General features: G+C 40.9%; 1 protein-coding gene across 1 annotated transcript in view; it reads left to right on the top strand.

Annotated features, from left to right (window-relative positions):
- Positions 1-27,169, top strand: part of F8 (coagulation factor VIII) — a 595,138-nt gene that overhangs the window by 236,212 nt on the left and 331,757 nt on the right. Inside the window, exons 8-10 of the mRNA XM_063432427.1 lie at positions 1,228-1,480; positions 21,439-21,568; positions 24,459-24,546. Coding sequence (XP_063288497.1) covers positions 1,228-1,480; positions 21,439-21,568; positions 24,459-24,546 — 471 coding nt within the window. The remainder of the gene's footprint in view (positions 1-1,227; positions 1,481-21,438; positions 21,569-24,458; positions 24,547-27,169) is intronic.

The raw sequence follows: 27,169 nt of genomic DNA on the forward strand, positions 1-27,169 counted from the left end.
GTTTGAGAAAGCAGGGGGATGGAGAATGTGGAGCACCCTTTTTAGTAAACATAAAAACTGGTAATCAACAGAATAAATTAATTAAACTGGGCTGCTCCACACTTAAAAGAACAACTTAATCAGAAACATTAAACAGAAAAAATATACATAAATTGTGTGCGCTCCTAAATGATGAATGAGATGTATGTACACATATAGTGTCTACTTTATTTAATACTTCCAGGGCACACAAAACAGGGCATAAAACAAAAAATAAAAATACAACTTAAAGGGACACTCCAGGCAGCTAACTGTGATGGTGCAGGTTGTGATTGTGGACGATGTGTCATTAACTGCAGCTAACTTGCTGTCTGGTGGCAGTTTTCCACTGTTCTTTGCTAGTCTTGTCCACTGGTCAAAGACTGCTAGTGTCATGATCCCTAGGGAAACCTAAGCACACAGACGGGACATAACACATAGAATAGCAAATACCGCTCCTTAGAATGGTCGTACTATGCAAAAATGGATTGTCGCAGCATCAGAAACACTGTCAGTCTGGAGCACAGCGGCGAGGACAGTCGCACGTTACGGACAGGGACCAGATGGCGTCGCTCGTGGTGACGGGGTAAGCAAGGCCACCACGACTGGCGTGGAGGCAGGGTACCTGACAGCTAGCTTTTCTAGCATCATTTTTCTTATCTGTTATGCCATCTTGGGGCAGGAATTCAGAAGAATTTCTGCAGGTATGGATGTGGGTATGGGAATTACTTCCTCCTCATGGTGCGTGGTTAATATTTTCTGCAATCTGTCTAAATCTAGTAGCTTCCTCTTGATGATGTTCAAAAGTTGTATAACCAGCTGTTTTGGTTTTATAGTGGATGATAGTCTCTTATTCACCCATAGCTCCCACATACATTTCATGTAGCCCCTCTAATTGGATCTGCTGGTGTAGTAACATTCAAGCAGGTCTAGGTTTTTGCTTCTTGTATATATATATATGTTCCAGTAGCCCACGCATCAACATTTTTTGGATCAACAGCAAAAAACAAATGTGAGGATGGACACATTTCTCTTTTCGGCCTACATGACTATGTAACTATGTCATTTAAATTATATATATGTATTTGTTTATTCATTTTATTGTAGAGCTATTTATTCCAAATTAATTTTTGCCTTGCATAATCCTGTGAGTATACATTTTATTTGTATCATAATAATATATAAATATTAGCAATATGTGTTTTCCAGGCAGAATGGCAGCTCAGTTTAAGGTAAAAGATTGTGCAGACGAACCTGTAAAGCAGATGTTTTTGTCATATGTCTATGATGAAGAAGATGAGGAAGATGAATATTACCAGTCAACAATCTTTGAGTTGACAGATGATCCATCCACTATACAAGTGCGATCTCGTGGAAAACAAATACCTTTCACATGGACATATTACATTGCAGCTCTGGAAGTGCAATGGGCATATCATCCGGACAGCAGAGAAAAAAACAGGTAAGAATTGAGATACATTGACAAGAAACTCCTATTAAAGATACACTGTAAGCATCATAACCACCACAGCAATAATTTAATAATGGTTTGCCACTGACATGGCACCGAATAAAGTTTGGTAAGTATTGTTATACTAATATGATCGGATGAACATCCATTGTAGCAAATCTGTGCCGGCTGGAAGAGATGCAAGAAAGAGATAGGTAAGTGTCAAACTGTTCATAAATGGTGTGACAGCTTACCATGGAATAGTGCTAGGAGACTTCTCACACTATAACCACTACAGCACACTGTAGAAGTTACTGTGCTTAGTGTATACCTCCAAAGTTTCCCTATTTAGAAGTAACAGTCCCTTTTTGGGGTTAAAATCCCTTTTTTCTATCCTAATGCCCCTCTTTTATAGGAGCTATGCATTGTTAATGTGTCTCAGTGTAATGTACTTACAGTAATGTGTCTATAAACTGCAATAAATGTGGTTGGAAATCAATTTCTAGATAAGATTCATTGTTATTGTTCTAAATTTCATTTTAGTTGCAGAAATTAATAGCAAGACACCTAACATTTCTCAGAACAGTCCCGCCACTGATCACACTGCCATCCACACTCTCAAATGAAAGATTCTATGTTTGTCCATTTGAAATGTTGGGAGGTATGTGTAACGGATCACCTGGCACCCCGACTGGGTACCTCCGTTAAAGGATGCTCCTAGCGCTTCCTGAGGACTCCAAGCACTCTGGCAGACACCACAATCACCGAATCAGAGAAGCGTATAAATCCTCTCAAGCATAGGAACGCTGTAGACCGTTGAATAGGAACCATACGAATAAACTTACCCTCCTAGCAGTCAACTGGAACAGCATGCAATAAATCCTTCCCCCAATAATGAGACGACACTTCACTTTGAGGGTAAAACAGGAACTCTCGACTGGCACATCCAGCCTGGCTTTTATTACAATTGTACACATACAGGCCACACCCAGGGGGAGGCATAAAATAGATCAGATAGATGGTACAACCCACACATCCCCTCCCCTCAGATAACCAGTTAACATAATTATACAGCCAGGAAAACTACAGTTTTTATACATGTGCTATAACTTTAAATCCATACATCCAATCTTCCTAACTAAAACTACATATTTAGAATCAGCACACTTTAAACATAAAGCCTTCCAAAAATCAGACAAATCCCTCCAGTGGATCAAAAGTTAGCCGGAGGTCCCTTTATGACCGACCGCAAGCACAATTTCCTGCCCAAAACAGTTCCATAGATTTGGGCTGTGCGGTCGGTCAATTTCATGCCGAAAAACGACTAAGTCCCATTTCGAACGAGACTTAGTCTCTGGAGCTGAAAAACGAAGTGTAGGAGAAGGTAAGGGTCAGCGGTGTTCGGTAAAATGTGTAGCCGATTTTAGTTCCACAGAATCTTTAGCATACACCGCTGACCGCTGACAAAGATGGCCGCCGCCACGTGCAATTAACCTGCAGTAACCTCACAGCCTGGGAGGTAAATTGCCTGCATACTTTAACTTCTGGGTGGTCCGCCTGTGTGGTACTTGGTTCAGTAAGCCCTATTTACTGAACCAAGTGGGAGAGAGCCAGGGCAAGTTATTTTACAGGTCTGGGGACATAGTCTTAAAGGGACATTGTTCACCAAAGTTACAAGATGTCCCCAGACGGTTCTTAAAGGGCCATACACACCCAATAAAAGTCCATACGTTTTCAGGGGCCATAGTCTTAAAGGGTATTGTTACCCAAAGTCTCAATATGTCCCCAGACAGTTCTTAAAGGGCCAGCAGCAGTACAATAAAATACCATTCCCTGTGCTTAAAGGGCCAGCAGTCGCACAATAAAATACAATATGCCCCAAATAACCCAGGGGCCATAGTCAGCAGGTAGGAGGCGGGCAAACAGGCTTCTCCAGGGCCCAGTGGCGAGGTTGGTTTCGCCACAGTATGTGTCTCATTAAGTAACATATTGCAAATTCTTAAACATTGCAGAACTAGCCAAACAAAATTATGACCTTCAAATAGTTCAAACAACTGCTGTTTATGTATATTTAAATACATTTGACATATTACTACACAGGAGAATGTTCCTTAAAATAAGGAAACCTATACTTTAAAATACAAGAAGATAACAAAAAGAAAATCAGGTGCTCATTAAAAAAAAAGTAGGGGATTTTTTGGGGTGAGTGCAAAGGATGAATACCCTGTGATTTATCTCTCTGTGCAGATAGAGGCAATATTATATGAATTTATGGTAGAATTTCTGGTGGTGGTGGTGAACAAAAAAATATATAAGCCAACCCCCATTTTGACAAAGTAAAACTGATTTATGGCTGGCAGCCTCACTGCCCCCATTGTCGGGTTTGCCTCCTCAGAGTCCTGCAGATTTGGATATTACAACCACATCTAAAGAACCTAACATCATGGACATGAATTAAAAACTTACCTTCCAAATATGACCTACAATCAATCCATGGCTGGTGAAGCTGAATACTTTTTTTTTTTTCAAGACAACATGGATAGCCTAGCTAAGAACATTCACCACGTTGGCACCAGGCACTAGAAGAGGAAAGGGACAAAGTTTGTGATAAAAAAAAATAAAATAAAACAAACACTAATGCAGGGACCAGTATCAACAAATTACCCAGAACCTGTACACCAGTTAGAGATTCCAGGGGTGTCTCAAAGCCTCACCTTTATTATAAAGTTAGAAAAAATAGGCACTTTACCTTGTTACAAGGATAGGTGCAAGCTGGAATTATTAAAGAGGATTGTTGTGTGAAATGTAGGAAAGACTCCTATATAAAACAGACTGGAGAGGATTTCCATCAGAATAAATCAAATACCAAAATGATATTAATTACTGTGAGACTAGCCTTATAAGACTACTACTAAACCTAACCACCAATTAAATAATTTAGGAAGTATATTGGAGAATCAGCTCTATGCTTAAAATTGCAAAAAATTTATGTATTGACTAAGCCTATTTTTAGCAATATTGTTGATATACTCCCAAATATATTGCTAAAAAAGTCTAGTATTTGCTCAACAGTGAGCGTGCTTAACAGATCTTTATAAATTGTGTTACAATGTGCAATGAACTACCTGCACCCCGACCGGGTACCTCCGTCAATCACTGCTTCCTAGTACTTGTGAGCACCATAAGCACCATACTGGAACACCATAGCCATCATAAATCCCACAAATTGCAGAAGCTTGGCTTCAGCGTCCTCCACCCACCCTGGACCCAAGACCAGGATCCAGCTTCCAGTGGGTAGACCTCTCTTAGTTCAGAGAGCGTAGCAGGAACAGCTCTTAGAAGAGCTAGTGATTATACTCAGGGGAGTACTGTGATATAGCAATCCCCAGAGTGTATATAGTTCTCCAATCCCCCAAACATGAGCCAAGACTTCATGAAGGGGTAAAGCATTATTTTTTAATAGTAGCCACACTGACCTTTTATGCAAGTTCCCATGCAAGGGGGGCTGTGACACAAAGACACAGACCAATAAGAACAGTGATTAAATGCCCAACACTACCATAACAAACATACAATCCCTCCTCCCTGCTTGGGAGATAATTAGATCAGTAACTGTACTAATTCTAATCCAATTACCTCCAAGCACAGAAAAAACATACTTTTTTTAAAACACCCCAAAAGTACCCTAAAAATACACAAAACCCTGATCTGTGTGACCAACATAAAAAAAAATCACCAAGATCAGTTCAGGGGTTCAGAAATTTTTTGGAAGTCATAGTTTTTACCAACCGCAGGCATGGTCCCATAGCCAAAAATAGTTCCATGGCATTCGCAGCTAAGTCCCCCTGAAGTCTATTTGTGGTTTTCGTTGATACAAACAAGATGGCCGCCACCTCTTGGTCGTCCATAGTAATTGCGGCCACCCTGACGAACACTTAGACCACAGAGGTGGAAATGGCAACCATGTATCAATTAAAAAGAAAGTAGGACTAGTGGTTGGCAGAGTGGCAACAAACTACCGCACAAAAAGACCTTATATCCTTATATTATATGAAAGGCTGTTCTGCAATTACCCTATAGGGGAAACCTTGTATGCAGGTGGCCAGAGAAAACAAACAAAAAACTCTTTAATGGTCCCACTTGGGGAGAAAAAATTAATTAAACATACAAATATATAGATTAAAAGGGCTCTTGACAAAGGCGACTTGTATCGCCGAAACGCGCGTTGAGCTACCCACACAGAGCGGATGATTTTCTAAATTTTAAAATTTTGTTTTGGGACAATTTTGGGGTTTGACTAATCAACACTTCATGATCCTGAGCATTGCCAAAGATCGTTGTCTATATGAACAGGATGCTAGGGACTCCTACCCCCAAATCTCACATAGCTGTTTAGGCATCCTGTTACATATTTTGCACAACGCTGTTTTTCTGGCAACGAGGAACTGCTTCTATTTTGGCCACAAATCCAATATGTGCTTCAACGCACGGGATATAAATTGCTGGCATCTATAGGAACTATTCCTCTCATTACCCAAATCTGAAGCACTTTATTGCATATTCGGTATGGGTTTTTTTTGTTTTATGTACAAGTAATCTGCTACCACGATTGGCATAGTTTAAGCCAGTGGAGTCAAAGTTACTTTTGTTTTTGATACCTTATACACCTTAATTTGGTCCAGCCTAGATAAGTGCTTGATGCAAGGGATATCAGTCAAGGCACCTCTAGGAACCATTTGATTCGTAATTTGCAATTTGGATACATTAATTGTATCTTGTTTTCTGTGGTACAAGTAAACTGTTACAACTCTTGGCACATTTTGAGCCATAGATAAACCCACAGTTATTTGCTTTGGAAACATAGTTCTCTGGATTAGTCATGATTCTACCCCACTAGGTCCTAATTTTTAATCTATATATTTGTATGTTTAATTAATTTTCCCCAAGTGGGACCATTAAAGAGTTTTTTGTTTGTTTTCTCTGGCCACCTGCATACAAGGTTTCCCCTATAGGGTAATTGCAGAACAGCCTTTCATATAATATAAGGATATAAGGTCTTTTTGTGCGGTAGTTTGTTGCCACTCTGCCAACCACTAGTCCTACTTTCTTTTCATATCTCCAGGGGTTATGCCCCACTGTATCCTATAACCACCACAACTCTGGTGGATGGACTTAGTCCATTTCCTCCCAGCGTTGTTCTTTCCTCATGTATCAATTAAGCTTAACAAGCTCCAGGGTGGTCTCTGGTGCGTGCGGCTGTTCGATAAACAAACCATATAGTCCCAATTGCATGAACAGAGCCTGTTCTAAATCCAAGAGGCACAATTGGTGTTTTTTCAATAGGATAGCACACATGGGCCATGGTCACAAGGTCGGAGGCTGGCAAACAGACCCCTCCAAAAGCCAGTGACAAGGTTACTTTCGTCAAACAATGTTCCTATCCTTATTCCTGATTGTGATTAAAAGTATCAATTTGCTCTTATGATGGGGTTACAAAATCACATACATAGGTTATGCAGACATTTACATCATACTTAATGTGTTCTAAGATTCATTATAAAGTGATAGGATGAATATGATAGGTGTATAGAGAAAAAGCCTACCTTCCTGTTAGTCTAGCTAGATAGGTTAATGAGTTAAGAGATAAATAATCATGCTTAAATTTGTGTTAAAACTATTTGTGAATTAACATGCTCATACCAAAATAAATCAAAAGGCAGAGAAACCTGATGTGCATTTCGGTGCAGCCTCGTGTGCGCCTTTGTCAAGGGCCTATCAATGTTTATGATAACTTACACCATCTCCAAAACCAGATCCAGGAACAAATATCACATATCATGCAATTACACAGTTTTTGAGGATATCAATAACAGGGAGAAGAAACAGCTTAACCACTGGACAGGTCCAAAGACCTACAGAAAATTGCACAAACACTAAATAAAGAACTACAGACACTACAGTTCACCTGGACAGAGTGCATTGTGCCTTAAAACCTAGGAGGGCACCATGGGAAGCCTCAACAGACATCAGATGAAGGCTTTGTTATTATTCACAGAGAGAGGATATACTCAGACACGTACAAAATATGGACTCATTTTCGAAATAGCAGTATCCAACTATTGCCAGACCTCTCATGGACTACCCTACAAGCCAGTACTCCTTCCTATCACAACCCAGGGCAAGTCCACAACTGAGAAAGGAAAGATAGCAACATACAACACGCAGACAGAGCTACTGGGCTTGACCACGGGATCCTCACCTGTTCCTAAAGACCAACGAATCAACTGGGGTTGCTGTATCTCTTGTGTATTTTGGATCTGTTCTGCCCATGTGGGTGGAATCAATCCGAGATGCATGGCCTGGTTCTCTCTGTAATGGCACAAGATGAGCTAAAACCAGCTTGAGGACTGACCTGGGACCCACCAAAGGGCAGGCTGATTGAGCTGATGTCCATTCTCAGCACTCTCTTGTGACTTGTTTTTTGCTCTCCAATGAATCAACTGAACATAGTTCCATATGGTATCCTTTGACTCTATTTATGTTGTTCATTAATATGTAATATGCCATTTAACTATACCTTTATTGGATAGTTTACAATAATGTTGTATTTACTGTGTTAGCTACAATTAGTCATAGTGACCTAGTACAACCACGGAAAATATAGGCAGGATCAGTGCTAGAAGATCAACAACAGAAGTAACTGAGGCAGCAAACACTGGAGGAATTGCTATGCAATACATAAGAAAAACACTACACAAGCAAGTTGTGCCTTATATAGAGAGAAAATGTCACATCTATGGGGATATCTTACAGAGTATTTAAGAAAATAAAGTTCACATTTTCATTAGATGGTCTTGGTAGCTTAAATGTTCATCAATAGTTACATGCAATTAAAAAAGAAATTAAGAAAAGAGAGGGGTGTGATCAACTGAGAACTGCACCAGACTTCTTTCTGTGGAGCTCTGTTAGGGCAGAGCCAAATGCTGCAAAAATCTGAGCCCACGAAGCTTATACTTCCCACTACCCCCCAGATGACAGGATGAAAAAATTAAAAAGAACCAGCGTCCAGAAATACCCTGTGTCCAAGATGCCAGGCCTTAGTTTGAGAGGCCCGCACCGTGCCTGCCGGCTAAGATGGCGCCTGAAGCTCACGATGACCCAGAGACCTCCGATGACTCCCAGGAGGGAGAAGAATCTATTCCCTCACCTGCACCTGGAGGGGCTTCCCAAACCTCTGAGTTGGATGAAGACTCGCCCCCATCCACTAAAGGTCTACTAACAGACCTAAGGAAGTTCTGGGAAGTAGATCTGCTGGAGGCACAAACCGAAATGGATGTCATACATCAAAAGGTGAATGAGGTGGAGGCAAGAGAAGCCACAAGAGATAGCCAAATACAAGCAGCCAGAAGCCAAATTGAAAGACTCAACGCACAGGTTCAACAGCTGCACCATGCAGTGACCTTATTAGAAACATGGTATAGACGCCGGAATGAATGAATCCGTGGCATCCCAGAGTCTATAGAGGGAGAGCAGCTGCTGAGGTTCACAATAAACCTGATTGCCTCTATGGGAGTCAAGGGCTCCACAGACCCCCCCACAAATAACTTCAGTAAAATTTGCCGCAGCACCCAGCAGTGTCCCCAGAGACACCACTGCACTCACGAGAGACATCACAGTAAGAACCGCGATTATGTCTCGATCAAGGGCAATCAGGACCATACAATTTGAAGGCACCACACTGGTGCTAAACAGTGATGTTCCATTTGCAGTACTGGCAGAAAGGAAGAGGCTGGCACCAATAGCAAGGAAGCTGAGGGACAGCTCAGTGAAATACTGCTGGGCAGTTCCCTCTCTGCAACATCTGGAACCTGACCCATAGCTCTCACTTTGTCTGAAAATCCTGAACCCTTTCTACAGAGCTTGGGCCTATTAGCCAAACCGCAAGTGAAAGCACTTTCCTCAACTAGGAAGACCATTAACCCCAAAGAGACAGACAAGCCGATACCGTGACTTCGGGATACACAGCATCACAGTGATGATCTAGACTTGGGAATACTGGGTCCGGATCCCTTCCTTGCTGAAATTTTGAAATCCAAGGTTCATCTATCAGATAGAGCACAGAGAGTACAAAAGCCACATACAAATATATATATATATATATGATTTTTCTTCAGTGACACTATTTTGTAGCGATAGATACGAATATCACTGTTGAAGTTTATTTGCCGTTTTTTCTTTATATTTTTCTTATTATTTCATACACTGTCTAATGCTCATACCCATGCTCAGTACTAATTCATACTTTCAATTTATCTTAACCATATAATGGTCCTGTTGTATACATTGTGTGCAAATACAAATAAAACACAAATGTAAAAAAAAAGAAGAAAAAGGAAAAAAACAAATGGTGTAGTTTATTCAAAAAGGGTGAGTGACATATAATTTAGTGCACAAATGTTAAGGAGCTTATTGCAAACTCTAGTAGTGTCAGTGTAAAACACTATAGTTCCCACTTGTGGATGTGTATATTATATGGATATCTCCAGTGAATTATCCAGTGAATATGCAATGGCAGAAAAAGGTAAAACCTCCAATAGTGCAATATTGCATTTATCAGTAAACAATGTGCAAACGAGAATAAAAAAGCAAACTCACAAATAAAGAGCTTTTCCCTAATGGTCACGGCAACAAGTGTGCAGTGGTACAAACCCCGTCCAAGGTTGCAGAGCACTCAACAATGCAGGTTGGTATGTAAAAAAAAGAAACTATATATAGTGGACATTATGGCAGAAGTTGAAATAAATAAAAAGGACTGTTGTAACAATTGGGAGAGCAGAAAACCGCTCACTTTAAACATTGTAGGTGGTATAATCTCCACCAAGGATAGAATGTCTCAATAATACATAAATTATTTCACTCACTCTGTCATATTAACCACACTAATCCTGTCACACTTACCTCCCCTCTCCCTTCCATACTCTTTCCTCAAATCATACCACGTTCACCCCAACCCTGTTACACTCACCCCACCAACCATTCTACACTCATACTATCACAATAATGCCTCTAATCCCGTCCCACTTACCTCCTTACTCTGCAATACTCACCCCTAATCATGTCACACTCACCTCCCCTTGACCTGTTATACTTCCTCCTCCAACCATGTCACACTCACCCCCCAACTCTGTCACACATTTACCCTTACACACCCAACCGTGTCTTATTCACACTCACCCTATAAAGGTTACCCCTTTACTTACCATGCCAGTTACCCCTTTACTCTCCCTGCCACAGTCAACCCCTGAAGACAATCATACACACAGTCATGAAACATGGCTTTCCCATAAACACAATGCAAAAAAAAGGCAGCCCCCTATAAAAATGGCAGTGTATGTCAGGAGTACATGAGGGGGCAGTGTGTGTGAGAGTTGCAGTATGTGGGGGGAATGTGTGTATGTGGGGCAGTGGGTGTGGGTGTGGGGGTAGTGTATTTGTGTGGGGGGCAGTGTATGTGTGTGTGTTTGGGGCAATGTGTGAATGGGCGGGCAGTGTATGTGTGTGGGACAATGTATGTGTGTGGGGGCAGTGTATGTGTGTGGGACAATGTGTGTATGGGGGCAGGGTGTGTGTATGTGGGGCAGTGGGTGTGGGGGTAGTGTATGTGTGTGTGTTTGGGGCAATGTGTGAATGGGCGGGCAGTGTATGTGTGGGGGACAATGTGTGTATGGGGCAGTGTGTGTATGGGGGGCAGTGTGTGTGTATGGCGGTCAGTGTATGTGTGTGGGGGTTAGTGTATGTATGTGTGGGACAATGTGTGTATGGGGGGCAGGGTGTTTGTGTGTGGGGCAGTGTATGTGTGTGGGGGGACAATGTATGTGTGTGTGGGGCAATCTGTATATGGGGGAAATGTGTGAATGTAGGTAGGGTGTGTGTATGTGGTGATATATATTCTTATATATGTGGTGATGTATATTCTTTTTTTATATACCAACCTTTGTTGTTAAGTGTGCTATGACCATAGATCGGGATTATACCAACACACTTGTTGCTGTGAACTTAAGGTGGACTTAAGGTGGACTAAACTAGTGAGTTTATTTTTTATTCTATTTGATGAAAAATTTGACTTTATTTTCTTACCTACCCTGTAAAATATCCCCATAGGTTTGATATTTTCACTTTATATTATGTGCAATTTGTATGTCACATTTTGTGTAGTGTTTTTCTTGTGCCTATATGGTATATATAAGATTGGACACGTGTAGGAACAGTCCCCTTTTACATTTTTTTCATTTATATAATTTTACTTTTGATCTGTTTTCCATCAATTAATACACATTGGGGACATACTTTTTTCCTAATCAATACTCAGCAATCTTATTTAGCTCCTAATCTTGTTGGCTGCTGTATAATCTTCTTATAAGAGTCTATAAATATTTTTTTAAAAGATTTGGATGCTTTTTTGCATAAATAAAATGTTAAAGGTTATATGTATGTGAACAGGTTGTTGAAACTGATTGCCACTATGGAATCAAGAAGTCAGTTATTTTTTTTTCCTTTTTGTGGCACAATGGGAAAGGACTACAATTGAGTCTTTTGCCTTCTTTTGGATAAACAGCATAAAAGAATGATAGATTTTAGTCTTTCTTCAACCTAGACAACTATGTAACAGATCTTTTTTTTTCTCTTTTTCTCCTCTTTGTTGTGCAACATTCAACTTAAAAATAATTTGACCTACCTGGGTTTATTACATTGCACTGTATGATTATAAGAGGTACAAATATTTTGGCATTGCAATAGGCATAGGCAAATTAGGTTAACATGGTACTACCTAAAGTCACAGTAGTAAATCCACCAAGCATTTTACAGCACAATCATCAATTTTTGCTGAATGAAGTTGTGCTACTTTACACATAATAATGAATTAATTAATATAAAAATGTGTTGTAATAAGAAAAACAAACCCACCACTATTAATGTCACTTGCCAATCCCAAAGGGGAATTGAGGGAGGAAGAGTTGTGTTCTCCAACACACCATCAGCAGTTGTGCCATGGCCTCTTAGAGTCTTAAAATCTCTTCCTTAGTCATGAGAACTGTTGATACAGCCTCCACCACTGCATTTATCATCACTGGCACCAGCACTTTTAGTAGGAGTAATTTTCACTTTAGGGTAGTGGGATTGGCAGTGAGGTCTATAATATCATTAAATCATTTTAATGTTTGGACAACTTATGCTGCCATGTCTACTCATACTGAAGCTAGTTCAAGCATATTCAAATATATGTTTTTGGTGTCCCCCAAGAAGCATGTAAGGGAGAGTATGAGATTCTGCTTTGTGAGGTTTATCAGAGCCACTCTTAATGAAGACTTAGAACAGAGTACCAAAGACGTATCCCCGATATCTGGTCTTTGCGGTTGCAGTGATGAGAATTCACTTTCCACTACCACTGCAGACATATCATTTATACATCTGGTCCAGGAGCTACTCAACTATGAGTATGATGAGCCAGATAAATTAGAAGAGTGTGGAAAGGACAGGGAATAGTGATGTCCCGAACGGTTCGCTGGCGAATAGTTCCTGGCGAACATCACTTGTTCGCGTTCGCCATGGATGGCGAACATATGCGCTGTTCGGTCCGCCCCCTATTCGTCATCATTGAGTAAACTTTGACCCTGTACCTCACAGTCAGCAGACACATTCCAGTCAATCAGCAGCAGACCCTCCCTCCCAGACCCTCCCACCTCCTGGACAGGATCCATTTTACATTCATTGTAAAGCTGCATTCTTAGTGAGAGGAGGGACAGTGTAGCCGCTGCTGATTTGATAGGGAAATTGATAGCTAGGCTAGTGTATTCAGTGTCCACTACAGTCCTGAAGGACTCATCTGATCTCTGCTGTAAGGACAGCACCCCAAAAAGCCCTTTTTAGGGCTAGAACATCAGTCTGCTTTTTTTTCTGTGTAATGTAATTGCAGTTGCCTGCCTGCCACCCTGTGTGTCAGGCTCACAGCATATACTGTGCCCACTTGCCCAGTGCCACCACTCACTCACTGGTGTCACAATAGCTTGCATTTAAAAAAACAAAACTTTTTTGACTGTAATATAATAGCAGTCAGTTTCCTTCACGCGTGTGCGTTTCAGGGCCTGCCAGAGCACAGTGTCACACCAGTGCAACTCATATCTGGTGTAACAGTAGTGTACATTTAAAAAAAAAAAAAATTTGACTGTAATAGATTGAATAGCAGTTAGTTGTCTGCAAGCGTGTGTGTCAGGCCTACAGCGTCTACTCTGCCAACTTCTGCCACTGCACAGTGCCACTCATATCTGTTGTCACAGTAGCTTGCACGCATAGTACCACTAATCGAAAAAAAAATGACAGGCAGAGGCAGGCCACCCCACAGGGGCCGTCATGGTCGTGGTGCTGTGATTCCCTTTGGCCCTAGGATAATGCCCAGTGTTCAGAGGCCACGTATCCTGAACTTGAAAAGTTCTGAGGACATAGTTGACTGGCTAACACAGGACACCCCATCTTCTACAGCTTCCGCTCGGAACCTTGACGCACCATCGTCCTCCAGCTTAGCTTCGGGCACCTCTCAAGTTACCACTCGCCCGCCTGCCGCCACCACCAACACTAGCACCACAGCCGCTTCACTTGGTATGTCAGAGGAGTTGTTTACACATCAGTTGGAAGAAATGAGTGATGCGCAACCATTATTGCCAGAGGATGTAGATAACAGGGATATGTCTGTCAGGCAGCATTACACACGTACGGTGTGATGATGATAATGTTGTACCCACTGCTGCTTCCTTTGCTGAGTTGTCAGATACAAGTGAAGCGGTTGATGATGACGATGCATCCGTGGATGTCACGTGGGTGCCCGCTAGAAGAGAAGAAGAACAGGGGGAAAGTTCAGATGGGGAGACAGAGAGGAGGAGGAGACGAGTTGGAAGCAGGGGGAGGTCGTCGCAAGGAGCTACTGGCACAGTCAGACAGCATGCATCGGCACCCGGGATCAGCCAGACAGCACGCCTATCAATGCAAGCTGTTGCCACCACCAGAATGGCGTCATTGCAGAGCTCAGCAGTGTGGCATTTTTTTTGCGTGTCTGCCTCTGACAACAGCGATGCCATTTGCAACCTGTGCCAAAAGAAACTGAGTCGTGGGAAGTCCAACACCCACCTAGGTACAACTGCTTTGCGAAGGCACATGATCGCAAATCACAAACGCCTATGGGATCAACACATGAGTACAAGCAGCACACAAACTCAAAGCTGCCATCCTCCTCCTGGTCCAGCATCTTCAGCCACGTCAACCACTGCTGTCCTCCTTGCCCCCTCTCAACCATCCGCCCCTCCGTCTCTCGCCTTGAGCAGTTCCTGCTCATCTGCCCACAGTCAGGTGTCTGTCAAGGACATGTTTGAGCGTAAGAAGCCAATGTCACAAAGTCACCCCCTTGCCTGGCGTCTGACAGCTGGCTTGACTGAACTCTTAGCCCGCCAGCTTTTACCATACAAGCTGGTGGAGTCTGATGTGTTCAAAAAAATTGTAGCTATTGGGACACCACAGTGGAAGGTACCCAGACGAAATTTCTTTGCACAAAAGGCAATCCCCAACCTGTACTCGATTGTGCAAAAGGAAGTAATGGCATGTCTGGCACACAGTGTTGGGGCAAGGGTACATCTGACCACTGATACCTGGTCTGCAAAGCATGGTCAGGGCAGGTATATCACCTACACTGCGCATTGGTTAAACCTGCTGATGGCTGCCAAGCATTGAATGCGTGGCTCTGCAGAGGAGTTGGTGACACCGCCACGACTTGCAGGCAGGCCTGCTGCCACCTCCTCTACTTCTCCTACTCCATCCTCTTCCATAACCTCCTCGGCTGAGTCCTCTTCTGCTGCTGTGTCTTGCTCCACATCAACGGCACCCCCCCAGCTCCCCAGGTACTGTTCCACATCCCGGATACGGCAGTGTCACGCCGTCTTGGGGTTGACTTGCCTGAAAGCCGAGAGTCACACTGGACCAGCACTCCTGTCCGCCCTGAACGCACAGGTGGATCAGTGGCTGACTCCGCACCAACTGGAGATCGGCAAAGTGGTTTGTGACAACGGAAGAAATTTGTTGGCGGCATTGCATTTGGGCAAGTTGACACATGTGCCGTGCATGGCACATATGTGTATTCTGATCATACAATGCTTTGTGCATAAGTACCCAGGCTTACAGGATGTCCTTAAGCAGGCCAGGAAGGTGTGTGGCCATTTCAGGCGTTCCTACATGGCCATGGCGCACTTTTCCGATATCCAGTGGCGAAAAAAAATGCCAGTGAGGCGCTTGATTTGCGACAGCCCGACACGTTGGAATTCAACACTCTTAATGTTCGACCGCCTGCTCCAACAAGAAAAAGCCGTTAACGACTATTTGTATGACTGGGGTGCTAGGACAGCCTCTGCGGAGCTGGGAATTTTTTTGCCACGTTACTGGACGCTCATGCACAATGCCTGTAGGCTCATGCGTCCTTTTGAGGAGGTGACAAACCTAGTCAGTCGCACCGAAGGCACCATCAGCGACATCATACCATTTGTTTTCTTCCTGGAGCGTGCCCTGCGAAGAGTTCTGGATCAGGCCGTAGATGAGCGTGAAGAGGAAGAGTTGTGGTCACCATCACCACCAGAAACAGCCTTATCAGCATCGCTTGCTGGACCTGCGGCAATGCTGTAAGAGGATTGTGAGGAAGAGGAATCAGAGGAGGAATGTGGCTTTAAGGAGGAGGAGGAGGAAGACCAACCACAACAGGCATCCCAGGGTGCTCGTTGTCACCTATCTGGTACCCGTGGTGTTGTACGTGGCTGGGGGGAAGAACATACCTTTAGTGAGATCACTGAGGACGAGGAACAGGATATGAGTAGCTCGGCATCCAACCTTGTGCAAATGTGGTCTTTCATGCTGTCATGCCTGTTGAGGGACCCTCGTATAAAAAGGCTCAAGGAGAACGACCTGTACTGGGTGTCCACGCTACTAGACCCCCGGTATAAGCAAAAAGTGCCTGAAATGTTACCGAATTACGGCAAGTCGGAAAGGATGCAGCAGTTCCAAAATCAATTAAAAAGTATACTTTACACAGCGTATAAGGGTGTCACAGCACAACGGGAATCTAACAGGGGAAGAGGTGAAAGTAATCCTCCTCCTACCACGACCACACCGGCAAGGACAGGACACTTTACAGACGTGTTGTTGATGGAGGACATGCAGAGCTTTTTAAGTCCTACGCATCGCCACAGCCCTTTGGGTCCACCCTCAGAGAACGACTCGACCGACAGGTAGCAGACTACCTCGCCTTAACTGCAGATATCGACACTCTGAGGAGCGATGAACCCCTTGACTACTGGGTGTGCAGGCTTGACCTGTGGCCTGAGCTATCCCAATTTGCGATAGAACTTTTGGCCTGCCCCCCTTCAAGTGTCCTGTCAGAAAGGACCTTCAGTGCAGCAGGAGGTATTGTCACTGAGAAGAGAAGTCGCCTAGGTCAAAAAAGTCTAGAATTGAGGCTGAACTCCCTCCAGGATAAGGGTTAAAATACCCTAGTAAGCCATAATGGAAAAATGTATGCATAATAAAGTGAATTGAAAAATCTGCCTTAGGGAGTGTGGACAGGAAGAAAAACTAAGGTCTGGGGCCTAGAGGGGAGGTATTTATCGAACATGTCTTATTTTCATGTCCAATGGGAGTGGTGGGCAGAGCTAATCCAGGAGTAGTGCTGCCATGACAATGTCCGGGAAAATAGTTTTTGCACTTTGCAACAACATGACAAAGATCTGAATCCTGGTGAAAAATATTATCCTTTCTTATCCTGGAAAAGATCAAGTGACGAAAGCTTCAGTTTTGGCTCAAGTATATCACTGTTGTATTTTTTGCCATTTGCAGTACCATCTATTACACAAAGTCTGCCCACACCTATTATAAAAAGTGCTTTCTTTTCCTTTTCCAATCTTGTTTAGTGAAAAATTAAAAGCACAATGAGTCATTTTAAACAGCAAAAAGCAGATATGATGACCCACTCTTTCTTTCCACTCAAAAGAACAAAGCATTCCTACACATAAAGTCTGTAGTGCGAGTGACCGGGTGGGGAAAAAGCAGTCCCCAATCCGCTTCTGCCCACCTGCAAAGTCTTTAAAGGTAGCAGCAGGGGCGTATTAGCCGCGAGGCAAACAAGGCATTTGCCTTGGGCGGCATTTTCCAGGGGGCAGCAAAAAAAGCCGCCCCCAAATGCCCAAGGCAAATGTCTTGTAAGCCTTGCGGCTAACAGACATGCCGGCGGGCTGCTGGGCGATCGGGCGGCACTGCCTTGTTGGCGGGCGGGCGGGCGGCCGGCCGGCGAGGGAGCACTTCCCCTGAGCTGTCTGTTCAGCTCCCTCGCCAGCCGCAGAGTGAGGCTGGGAGGCGGAGCCGGGATATGACGTCATATTCCGGCTCCCAGCCTCACTCTGAGGCGCGCGAGGGAGCTGAACAGACAGCTCAGGGGAAGTGCTCCCTCGCCGCCCGCCAGGCAGTGCCGCCCGCCAGGCAGTGCCGCCCGATCACCCAGCAGCCACTGGACCACCAGGGAGGAAGAGACACCCCCCCCCCCCCAGCATTCCCAAAGGTAAGGAGGCTGGGGGGGGGGGGGGTGTTAAATTAAAAAAAAATGTGTGAAAAATAAATTTAAAAAAAATGTGTGAAAAATAAATTTAAAAAAAATGTGTGAAAAATAAATTTAAAAAAAATGTGTGAAAAATAAATTTAAAAAAAATGTGTGAAAAATAAATTTAAAAAAAATGTGTGAAAAATAAATTTAAAAAAAATGTGTGAAAAATAAATTTAAAAAAATGTGTGAAAAATAAATTTAAAAAAATGTGTGAAAAATAAATTTAAAAAAATGTGTGAAAAATAAATTTAAAAAAAATGTGTGAAAAATAAATTTAAAAAAAATGTGTGAAAAATAAATTTAAAAAAAATGTGTGAAAAATAAATGTAAAAAAATGTGTTAATGTGGGTGGGTGAGTGTGTGTCTGTGTCTGTTAGTGTGTGTGTGTGTGTGTGTGTCAGTGTGTGTGTCTGTTAGTGTGTGTGTCAGTGTTTGTGTCTGTTAGTGTGTGTGTGTGTGTGTCTGTTAGTGTGTGTGTGTCTGTTAGTGTGTCTGTTAGTGCTTGTGTCTGTTAGTGTGTGTGTCAGTGTGTGTGTCTGTTAGTGTTTCTGTCTGTGTCTGTTAGTGTGTGTGTCTGTGTCTGTTAGTGTGTGTGTCTGTTAGTGTGTGTGTGTCTGTTAGTGTGTGTGTGTGTCTGACTGTGTGTGTCTGTTAGTGTGTGCTTGCCTGTGAGTGTGTGTGTATATTAGTGAGTGTGTGTGTCTGCTAGTTTGTGTCTGCTAGTGAGTGAGTGTGTGTCTGTTAGTGTGTGACTGTTAGTGAGTGTTTGTCTGTTACTGAGTGTGAGTGTGTCTGTTAGTGTGTGTGTGTGTGTTTCTGTTAGCGAGTGTGTGCGTATCTGTCAGTGAATGTGTGTGTGTGTATTTAGAATGCGGAGCGGGGGGAAAGGTTGGGTGGGGGTGGCGCGGAGGGAGAGGGGGCACCTGAGTTTTGTCCTGCCTAGGGCAGCACAAAACCAGGATACACCACTGGGTAGCAGGCATAGTAACACTGCAAGATTCAGCCAGGAAGAGTGAACCCAATACATTGAGAAGCATTTTAAAATATTGTAAGCAGCAGCAGTCATTTAAATTTAGGAAAGGGGATTTTTCAAAAACAAAAGGAAAAGGTGAGGAGGCAGTTGATGACTCACTCAACCCTTCCTGAGAAGAACTACATTTTCCCACACATCCAGTCTTTAGTTTTAGTGACCTTCTGTCAGTGTGGAAAAACAGTGTCCTATCAGCTTGTTTCCACAGTTGCTGTGGCCTAGTCCCCCAACACAAGACTGTACCAGACAAGGCAAAACCAACGCACTGAAATGAAAGGCATTTGAAAACATTACAATCAACACCACGGCCACATTTTGGAATATGTTTTAGGTTTTTAGTCTCTGTCAACTACTGACACTATGCTCACCTTCTCCCTGCTCTGTCTTCATGTGTTGGTAACGCTGGTTGTTTCCAAATCAGATACAGTTACAGTTTACTTGCTGCCTGCCCTTGTAGTTTTCTCTTTTGCTTAGGCCTTAGGATGTTTTTTTGCAAATAATGTTTCATACATAACCCATTATTCTATCTCTACTCACTTCCTTGCTGCATCTTTTTTTCCTTTGCAAATCTCCCTTAATTGAGGGACTCAAAGACATCTAAAACTTAGTTTTGCCACAATTTGATGGTGGTGGTATTGAAGGTGGAGGTGCTGGTGCTGATATCAATGACTGTGGGGGAGCTACTCATCCCACTAGTGCAGCTGATGTAATAACTATCTCCATTGAATTAGACAATATAAATCAGAGATACTCGTAGTCAAGCAGCACATGGGCTAGAAGTAAAAGTGCAATGATTGAAGTGGTATGGAAAACTTTAATCACCAGATTCATCACTAAATTCACCACTGTGCCCAGACATTGGGAAACATATGTTGCTTCCCTCTTTAGCAAAGAGTGGCTCTGATGGTGCTCTCCTTTATGAAAAGTTTTTAAAACTCAGACAGGGTATCAACCCTTTCCCTTAATTTCATTGTGGTATTAGTATTAGACATTGCTGATGGTGTTTTTTTTTTTTTTTTATATATTGGAATATGCATGTGAATATGAATGTGTATTTGGTATAATTACAAAACTTTATCAAGCCCGAATAGTTGATTATGTTGAAAAATTTGTTGCATCTTGGTGAATATTCTAATACTTTAACTTTGTTGTTGGCTTTGACTATAAGAAACACTACACTGTGTGCATAGTGCACTGTATACGCTGGACAAACCCACATCACCATCACATCTACCAAAAATATATTTTAATCCTGAAATCAGTGAAAGGAACTTGGTATAAGTGACCATGTACAGAAGTAACTTTTAATTATCTCCAAATCAAAGATTGTGGCATTGAGCCACTAGCAGTGGATTGGCAGAGCCGTAACCAAACCAGTCTAATGACCCAGGCTATCTATCTCCTACTCAAAGTTGTGTAAGGTACATGAGCAGAAGCTAGTATTCCTTTTTACTTACCAATACTTGAAAAAAATCAGAATCTCAAAACAACCATGCTTGTTTATTGTGTTTTTTGTTTGGTTCATGATTTTTTAATATTTTGGTTGGAATTTGTACAGTCACCTAATCAGTCCAAACTGCAGTTTGTAATGTTTATCTAAGTTTAGTAAGCTGCAATGTGCAACTGGCAGGTGCTTGGCACAACAGTAACCTATGCAGTCTCACACTAGGGTCAATGGCCTAGGCTATTCCACCTCAAAGTTGGTGTAAATGGCACTGGTAGACGTTAGGCAGGCACAGCAACTAATTTGCTATCCTTATGAAAATATGATGATCCAAGATAATTTGCTTCAATTCACTCCAAGCTTGTTTTCTTTGATTCGTTTCCTTTTATAAATAATCTGAATATTTGGAGGCTTCCAAATTGCTGAATTTGGATGAGATTCATTACGGAAAAAAGTGCATAATATGTTACAAGCAGAAATATACACATATTTACATATGCAGTTATCAGGCATGAATATATGTTTCACTTTCCCTTTTTTTGTTGTTATGGGTATCTTAGAATTCTTTGTCAAACGGCACTCCACATGTAAATCCAGCCCTGCCTGGTAAGAACAAGTAGAGGAGTATTAATGCAGTTATGCTACCTACTGAATATCTAGCATACATAAAGCACCAAAAGTATTCTGCTTATACATAAACACTATACATTCTTACAGTGATACGTTTGTTGTGCTGGTTTATTGATTGTTACAAATTTTAAAGTTCTCCAATTATTTTTATTTTTTTCACATTTTTCTTTCTCTCTTTTCTTTAGCTCATTCTACACTAAGGCAGTATATAAAGAATTTACAGACTCTGAGTTTCTTCATCCCAAACAATCAGGGTTGCCAGAAAGAGGAATACTAGGACCAGTACTGAGGGGAGAAGTAGGAGACAACATCCGGGTAAAGCAGATTCTATATTACAAACTGTTGTATATTAAACCTCGAAAAAAGTAAACTATATACTGACTTAAACTTGTTTTCCTGGCACTAGAGCTTCCCCCTCCATCGCACACTCCCCCTCTGGGTTAAAAAAAAAGGTTAAAAATTCCTTTCTTTCACTTACCTGGCTTCAGCGCCGATGTCCCACGGAACTGGCTCTGGTCCATCAGCTGGCAGGGGAAACATAATGCGCATGGCAATGGCCATGCTTGCATTAGGATTTCCCTATAGGAAATCATTATATAATCCTTTCCTCTGGGGTTTTGGGTGACACTGGATGTTCCCATGTATATTGTGAGAATGTACAGCGTCAGTTAGGCAATCAAAAGTCTCCTAACAGCCTTGTAGTCCCTCTAGTGACAGTCTGGTAGACAGCCACTAGAGATGAAATTAACCCTGAAAGGTTTTTAAAAACTGTAATAATTATCGTTTCATGGTTAAGGGAGCTGGAAATATGCATCCTCTGGGTGCATATAGTGACCCTTTAATGGCACAAATCAAAGATTTTTAGAATTATATAGTGACTATAGACAATATAGTGTGAATGTTTTTTCTTTGTTTTATAAAAACATTCAGAGCATATACACAAATTAAATGTATCCATAAGGCTACTAGGGGAAGTACTATTCATACTTAAATATATGGAAATGTATACTTAGCAATTTCTAAATACAAAAAAACAGGTTATTTTGTTATATATAAATATCTCCACAACCTCAAAGAAATAATGTCATCCAGCCATTTTTTTTATCTACTGCCAACATCTTACCTTCATTTATTATGCAACATAAATGCCCTCACCATCATATTGTGTTCATATGCCACCTGGCAATACGTCCTCACATCAACAGTTCCACCTATACCTATATTCCCCCATAGAGTAATAAATAATGCTTGTGTCATAAAAAACAGCACATATTTAGACTTGTGGAAAGATTGGTCATCAAAAAAAAAAAACACAGTGGAAAGATTAGTCATCAAAAAAAAAAAAAGATCAAGCAGCTAAAAGAGCACTGCAGTGTGCTGCAATACAAAAATGACAATATTACCTAAGTGCCTAATATAATGGCTAGACAATATCAGGCATGTTTTGCAATGCCAATGCCATGGGGATGTGGGTTGGTCCCTCCATTCCTTCCACCAGCTGTGGCCATCTGGTGGGAGATTTTTTTTGTCCACCTTCCTGGCTCCATTCTTGACAAGTGGGTGTGAATATGTGATAAAATAAGGGACACACACACCCTTATGGTGGTGGTGGAGGAAGCCAAGGAAGCAGTGTTGAGACTCTGAGGCCATGGCAATATGTCTGATGATGATTTGGGAAGATGGTGTTAAATGGATAGCAGTAGAAAATGTGCTAACTGTAACCAACACTCTCATACTAAAGTGAAAAAGAACATGAACCACACACTTAACTAAAAACCAGAAAACTGTCAAAAAGCAAATTGGTGATTTCAAGTTGGTGTTAACTACCAGTATTTACCAGCATTAGGCGCAGCACTAGCCTAAATACCAGTCTCACACTAGGTTAATGACACATGCTCCTATCTCCCACTCAAAGTTGTTTGTGTCATTGACAGTAGCTACAGCAGTAACGTTAAACTTAGTCTCACACAAAGATGAATGATACATGATAGCTCCTAATTCTCATTCAAAGTTGTGTAAGTGCCATTGGCTGTAGCTAGCTTGTTAGATACAGTAGTAAGATAAGCCTATTCTCTAGACATGTGCAATTTGTTTCGGTCCGAATATGAATTCGGACGAATTTCGGGCAATTCGGACATTCGGGTACTTTCGAATGTCCGAAGTGCCGAATTGCCGAGGTCCCGAAGTTCCGAAATTACCGAATTTCCGAAGTGTCGAAGTGCCGAAGTCCCGAAGTGCAAAAATCCCGAATTTCGGAATGCCGAACCGAAAATTTGCCCCATGCACATGCCTATTCTTCTCACACTAAGATCAATGATCCAGGCTATCTCCCACTCCCACACAGGCTTAGCAAAGGTAAAACACACAATATAACTGCTGGTTTGACTCCCTCAACATCTGCAGTCAAAGTGCCTGGAAGAATCTTGCTTTGAAGTATAGATCATATTACTGCTCTTCCTTCTTTCCCTCTGTTGCTCAATTATAACTTGATCTGTAAATAAAATCAACATTCACTGGCTGGCCCTAACCACCAACCACCATTTGCTTTTCACATCTTGATCACACAGGAGATGCAGCCAAAATGAGTGGACAGTTCTGTCTATCATGGCATACTAAGCAGCTTTTTTTTCACCACCCAAAAAAAACTTCTTCCTAATTCCATTCCTCTTTTTTTGGTGCTAGGAATGGCACTCTGAATCATGAATAAACAAAACCAACATGCTCTTGCATTGACTGAGTCTTGTTTTGTGATGCACACTGTTGTTCCAAATTCAAACAAGTTGGAGTTCTTAACTATATTATTTTCAAATTTGAATATTTTCTTTCTTCATTGCTATAATTCCTCTATATATATATATATATTGACACTTGAGGATAAATGTAGCAGCAGATTTAAAATATTTTGGGGATAAGATACTGTATCTCTTACCACGACTCTAATGTCCCCTAATCTTGTGTTTGTAAGAGCCTTTTGTGGGAGAGTAGTATAACCATCAAAAATCATCTCATTGCTCGCACCACATGTGAACACTGACAAATCTACACCACTTAAACAAATACAATTTAGTTATAAAAGTAATAATGAATGACCCATTTAGAAGTTTCTGGTGTTTGTATAATTGAACAGTCCATATGCATTCAATTTTTTTTCTCTCTCATTGTCCAATTTAACAAACTAAAATATTTTTTGCTTTTTTGTTAACAGGTTATATTCAAGAATATGGCTCATCGCCCATATAACTTGTATCCTCAGGGGCTGAGCAATGTAAAGTCTGAGCAACCCTATTATACAGGTATCATGAAATGTGATTTAACAGCTTTATGGTATCATTGTATTTTATATTTCTCTTTGCACTCTGTGCAGGTGTGCATATATTCAAGTAAAGAAGAACTTTGAGTATTTACTTGACAAGACAAAAATGTGTGAAAGTGCATATAAAAATTAAAAATAATAAATGCAAAGACTGTTTCTCACAATTGCAACACACTAGAAAACAAGGTGACTAACAAAACATATAATGTATCAAATAGAAAGTATTAGCACTAATTACAATGTAAGCATGTTTATTCACACAATACAAACACAAGTTATAGAATGTATCAATGCACAACTATTAAAATGCAGTGATAATCCTATAATCGAAAAAGGTAACATATAGCAGCTGCAAAATAATAGCCAGTTATTGCTTAAGTAGCAATTTCCACAAAGAGTAGAGGTAAAATATTAAGAGGATAGAGCAAATGTGGTATTGATAATAACTGATTAAAATATAACTTTTATTTAACTGTAATAAAAATATTGTGAAATGTGAAAATAGCACGTTAAATAATGTCATTCTGCTTTGAGTCAATGCAGATAAGCCACTGAATGAAAAAAAATATATATAAGAAAGGAAAAATAATAACTAATACAAAAAAGAATATGGTGCTCAAAAAAGGAAATACAAACAATCATGTCAAGAAAAAAACATAAAGAAAATAGATCTAAAGAGGTTCTAAACCTACTGATTCAAAATCTGAATCTAATACTCAGTATTAGTTGACATTCGAATAGTATACAGTTCATATTTAAATGGTTTCAAAAGAGGGTAGTGGCACTGTTTTAACTCATTAAGGATGGTGGGCGGGCTATGCCGTCCTTGGGGACCCGGCCGACAATTCCAAGCCGGCGATCGCGGTGGGGGGACTTACCTGGCATCTCAGGGAGGCCCCCTGCTGCCGTTCTGACCCTCCTGGGCCATGTGATCGCCAGGTCCTAGCGAGAATCTCACGATCACATGGACGGAATAGTACACAGCATTGCTAGCAGGGGTAGTGCCTGGAATGACAGGTAGTCCTCCTGCTGCCTGAAAAAAGTAAAAAACAATGTTAAAACACAGTTTAAAATAAAACAACATATACTTAGATCATATATATAATATATTTAATGTATATATGTAAATATGTGTATTTAATATTAATATATATATATATATATATATAAATATTAATATCAAAATACACGTAGAATAATATTGATTAAATATATATAATTATATATTATTTATATATAATATAAAATAAATATGTAAATACGAAAAAAATAAAATAAAAAAATAATTAAAATATATGTGTAATTTCGTTCTAACTGTATTTTAATATGAATATATATATATATATATATATATATATATATATATATATATATATTGATAGATATATAGATATAAAAGTATATATGTATATATCACTATAAACATATTTAGCTCCTGCACTCCAACCATAAAACAATTAGAATACCCGGTGCTCTGGGGGCTAGGTAGTATATAAGGAATAAATACCGGCACTCCTGGGATTTTCAAAATACAATCTTCTTTATTCAGAGAAACCACATCAACGTTTCAGCTCCACTTAGGAGCTGAAACGTTGATGTGGTTTCTCTGAATAAAGAAGATTGTATTTTGAAAATCCCAGGAGTGCCGGTATTTTTTCCTTATATATCACTATTATACACCTATATATAAATAAACATACTTTAAAAAAAACCTATATATATATATATATATATATATATATGTGTGTAATAATTCTACGTATATATCATTTTATTAATTACAATTTGCGGGACCTGCCTGACAACCCAGGCCAAAAGTCCAGGGAATTTAACTTGCTAGCACTATATTTAACCCTGTAACTTTCCAAGACGCCATAAAACCTGTGCATGGGGGGTACTGTTTTACTCAGAAGACTTCGTTGAACACAAATATTAGTGTTTCAAAACAGTAAATTGTATTACAACGATGATATCGTCAGTGAAAGATTAGATTTTTTTGCATTTTTCACACATAAATGGCACTTACACTGATTATATAATTGTTGTGATACATTTTACTGTTTTGAAACACTAATATTTGTGTTCAGTGAAGCCTCCCGACTATAACAGGACCCCTCATGTACAGGTTTTATGTTTTTTCAAAGGTTACAGAGTCAAATATAAGGCTTGTGTTTTATTTTTTTCACGTTGAAATTCGCCAGATTGGCTACGTTGCCTTTGAGACTGTATGGTAGCACATGAAAATTACCCCCATGATGGCATACCATTTGCAATAGTAGACAACCCAAGGTATTGCAAATGGGGTATGTCCAGTCTTTTCCCTTGGCTGCCACATGGTCTCAAAGGCAACATACTTAAAAATGTAACATGCTATATTTGACCCTGTAACTTCCCAATACACCATAATACCTGTACAAAGGGGGTACTGTTTTACACGTGAGACATTGCTGAATACAAATATGTGTTGTTTTTTTTAATTCTTTATTTTTGCGTGCTGCAAGCCCACAATAGGTTTTCCATATGCATAATAGCAGGTATGAACAGATTTCAACAAAGATTATACAATGCATGTGTCACAGCTTAGCACAAGTTTTTCTTTTAGT

Source organism: Pelobates fuscus, chromosome 9 (assembly GCF_036172605.1).
Source record: "Pelobates fuscus isolate aPelFus1 chromosome 9, aPelFus1.pri, whole genome shotgun sequence".
NCBI classification, from domain to species: Eukaryota; Metazoa; Chordata; class Amphibia; order Anura; family Pelobatidae; genus Pelobates; species Pelobates fuscus.